This window comes from Elephantulus edwardii, unplaced genomic scaffold, assembly GCF_000299155.1.
Source record: "Elephantulus edwardii isolate Elephantulus edwardi_28Jun2011 unplaced genomic scaffold, EleEdw1.0 scaffold00227, whole genome shotgun sequence".
In the NCBI taxonomy this organism is placed as follows: Eukaryota; Metazoa; Chordata; class Mammalia; order Macroscelidea; family Macroscelididae; genus Elephantulus; species Elephantulus edwardii.
Genome location: NW_006399977.1, coordinates 1546502 through 1550596, shown reverse-complemented (window position 1 = coordinate 1550596; position 4095 = coordinate 1546502). Strand labels below are relative to the sequence as shown.

General features: G+C 33.9%; 1 protein-coding gene across 1 annotated transcript in view; it reads right to left on the bottom strand.

Moving 5' to 3' along the window:
• The window catches only part of SPATA1 (spermatogenesis associated 1), a gene marked incomplete at its 5' end in the record, with an annotated part of 100343 nt that overhangs the window by 45725 nt on the left and 50523 nt on the right, over positions 1–4095 (bottom strand). Inside the window, 2 exon segments of the mRNA XM_006898376.1 lie at positions 882–942; positions 2963–3077. Coding sequence (XP_006898438.1) covers positions 882–942; positions 2963–3077 — 176 coding nt within the window.

The following is a 4095-nucleotide window of genomic DNA, read 5'->3' as shown; positions in this document are numbered from 1 at the left end:
GTGCCATCAATTTACCTGTGACTCATAGCAACCATATGTACCATATCCTGAACTATTCTCACTGACTCTGACACACCTACTCCTATTACTCCATTACTGTGTCAATCCATCTCATGTGGGGTCCTATAATTTAGAATTCCATATTGCCTGTGTGTGACAGTTCATAGATCATGAAGGAGAACTGACAGACTAAGACTTAGTAGATTTTGAAGGTTTTAAAAAAATGCAGAAAGAAGAAATAATAAGGAAGATGGAAAGAAGTAACATTTTTTACAGTAAAAGGGCAGCTGAAGTTTCTCTAAACTAAATTCAAGGCTTCATTTGCTTGAAAACATGGACCCAAACACTGATCACTTTGTTAAAATTAAGAGACAAATTTGAGCAGCAGTGAGATGTTACTACAAAACATATGAACCAAAAAAGTAAAAGATTATATAGATAACTTACTAATTTTATGACTAGACAATCTATCCTTATTCCCAGGATAATCCAGATAATTCAGGAACTTGACAATCAACAAAATGCCAACATAAATCAATTTCTTATCATCAGAGTAAATTATAATGCTTATATAGCATGTATTAAAAATATATCTAAAAATGTATATGTAATGTTTACAACTCTGGTGACAAATACAAATTATATTTATAAGGATAATTCTAACAAAAGGCAATAACAATGAAAACTGGAAAAAAGAAATAAAATGTTAAGTTTATATGTGAACTGACTTATGATGAGAGTCATGGAATTGAATCCATAAGAAAACTTGGGACTACCTGGATACCAATATTCTTAGATCTTTTAATCTGTATTTTCATATCAATTTAGGTATTAATATTATCATACAATAACACATTTAAGCAAAAATTTTAAAGTCATACCTGAGTATCTTCTCTCCAATTGCTACTAGTTGCATCTTCCTCATTTTTACAAGGACAGTGACTTAAATGGATTGAAAAATTTAAAAGACATTAAAACATGATTCTGTGAATATGAATTTTTCATATTTTAGAAACTTTATTTGATAGCCTATAGGTATAAATATAACATTTAAAAATATTTGAAACAAAAATGTCATCTTTCAAACCAATTAATATAAATTGCCTTTAAAATAAAAACACAAGCTACTGTAGCCTTGTTGATTGTAACCCAGGGAAAATTTCCATCTAGTTCTTGAGCCAGTAAATCTTTATGGGAGGAAACTACCATATATTTAATCCTTCAGAGTAGCTGGTGGATTGAAATCATTGACTTCTGGGTTAGAAGTCTTTTTGCATTTAGTATATATATTGCTGATATTTCATTATACTTGGCACCAGTAGCCAGGAAATCAAAAAACATATTACGATGGGAAAGTCTGCTTGTTAGGGACCTCTCCAAAGTACTGAAGAGCAATGGTGTAACTCTGGAGACTAAGGTGCTTCTATTATAGGCTATGGTCTTTGCAATCACTTATTATACATCAGAGAGTTGGACAATGATTAGGAAGGATAGAAGGAGAATTGATGCCTTTGAGCCGTGCCGCTATAGAAGAGTATTGAATGTACCATGGACTGCCAAGAAAACAAACAGATTCAACCCGGAGAGGGTTAGACCAGGCTGCTCCTTGGAGGCAAGGATACTGGGGCTTTGTCTTACATACTTTGGACATGTTGTAAGGAGAGACAGGTCCATGGAGAGGGACATCATGCTTGTGAGTGTGGAGGGACAGAGCAAGAGGGGAAGGCCCTCTATGAGGTGGATTGACTCGGTGACTGGGGTAATTGGGATGGGTGTGTCAGAGGCAGTGTGATTGGCACAGGACAGAGCAGGTTTTCAGGCTGTTGTACATAGGGTCACTACGAGTCACAGGCGACTCGATGGCACAAAACAACAACATAGAGAAATCTGAATAATAATGCAACATCTATACCAAGATAAAATCATCATGAGTATTAACAATTCTATTGCATTTTTTGTGAATGATTATTTATAAAATCTCTAACTTAATTTCAAGAGAGAGGGGGCTCTTGTGGCCTGGAGGTAAGAAGCTATGCTGCAATCCCAAAGTCATGTGGTTTCGATTCACCAGCCACTCTATGGGAGAAGAATGGGCAATCTCTTCCTGTGCGATTTACTGCCTCTGAAAACCCACTGGAGGGTCAGCTATGGGTCGGTTCCCACTTGGCAGTAGACAATAATAATAACAAATACAAAACTGTTGTTTAACATATTATTTTGAATGACATTATATTAATGTGCAACTCTGATTAGTTCTACCAATCAAAAAATCAAAGAGAAACAGAAAGTTTGGTCCAATTCTAAGTCAAACCAAGACAGGAAATATTTTATGCAAAATACAAAAATATTTTTTTATAAAATATAAAAAAAATTTAAAAAGATTGCAACAGAAATAAATGTATGGAAAAGAGTAATAAATACCATTGGGAAAACATCAGTAAATAGCAATATTTATTGAGATTAAGGTGTTCATAACAAAAAGTAATTTCATTCATTTCTTTGCTCTAATTTGAAGTCTTGTATCAGTATACAAGGAACTCTGGCGGCTTAGTGGTGAGGAATTGCACTGCGAAGGCAAAGGTATGTGGTTTGAATGTACCAGCTGCTCCATGAGAGAGAGATGGGCACTCCCCTCTAAATTTACTGCCTCTGAAAAGCCACCAGAGGTTCAGCTATGGATCAACTTCCAACTCAATGGTCTATAGTAACAACACATCAGAATTTTGGCTTAATTATCCACCTCTCCACTGCCAATGAGTTGATTCAACTCATAGTGTCTCTGTAGAACAGAAGAGATTAGAACTGCCCATAGGGTATGGAAGGCTGTAACTCCTTAAGGAAATCAGCTGCCTCTGTTGGTGCCCCACAGGAATGAAGTGTTAACTTTTGGATTAGCAGATTAATTTTTAAACTACTGTGTCATGAGAGTATAATATTTATAATCAACATCTATGCTAATTACCTGGTCTCGTTGCTAAAAGAATCAGTATTTGAATCTTCCAATGATCTTGGCAATCCAGAATTTTGAATTTTCTTTTTTCCAGTTTGGCTTTGTTTTGGAGTAATTTTCCCCTTTGCTGATGTTGATGTTCACCCATGGTAAATAAATTTCATATCAACAAGATAATGTTAAGATATAGCTTTGTGTCAATATTTACAAACTATGATTTGGTCCTATTCTTTTTTGTAGTCCTATATTTTACAACCTCAAACATGACTTATACATTACATAAGGAAACAATTTCCAAAATAATTCTTGTGAGATATTAAATTCTGTGAGAAGTTTTAGGTAAATTCAATATAGAAAATTTTATATTGAGTAACACTGACACATGCCTTAATAACTGGCCAAGGTGTACAGTGTTTGGTGGAGCTCCCAGTTTAAGACAGGTTTGGAAGCAGGAGTGGCGTTCATTTCCTAAACCACATGCCTTTGGTAACTCCATGAACTTGGAGAAATGATGATAGCTATAGAAAGACCTCAGGTTTTTTTTGTTCATAGAGTCGCTATGAGTAGTTCTCGACTTGACAACAATCAACAGCAACAATCTGACACCCTCACACACATTCACATACATTAATTGCAAGATTTATCAGCCAAAAACTGATACACTATAAATGTATAAAAGGAGATAACATTTTGCCCAAATACAACCATCTTCAGGGATATTTTGCCAAAAGCTTTTGTTAAGAAATCTTCCTCAGAAAAGGCTGTTATTTGTTATTACTAACAAAGCATGTGACATCATTGGTTATTTCACATACATTTCCAATTATAAAGTTATCCTTCATTCTATATGCTATAGTCAAAACATTTAACATTAATATTCTGTATTATTAATTTTCAAATACACTTGCACCTGATAATGTTAATGTAAAATATTTTTCTTTGGCGAGACCAATTTTATTTTGATTTAAGAAGAAAAGAGTTGAATTAATATTTGTAAGGTTATTTTCAAAGGTTGCTACAATATTTTGATACATGGGTTCAAAGAAAAACCTAAAGTTAATATTTGTTTTAGTTTTGTCGCTATGATTTATTCACTAATGGCATTGGAAAAATAACTGAAAAAACAATAAAGTATTTTTTAAAAA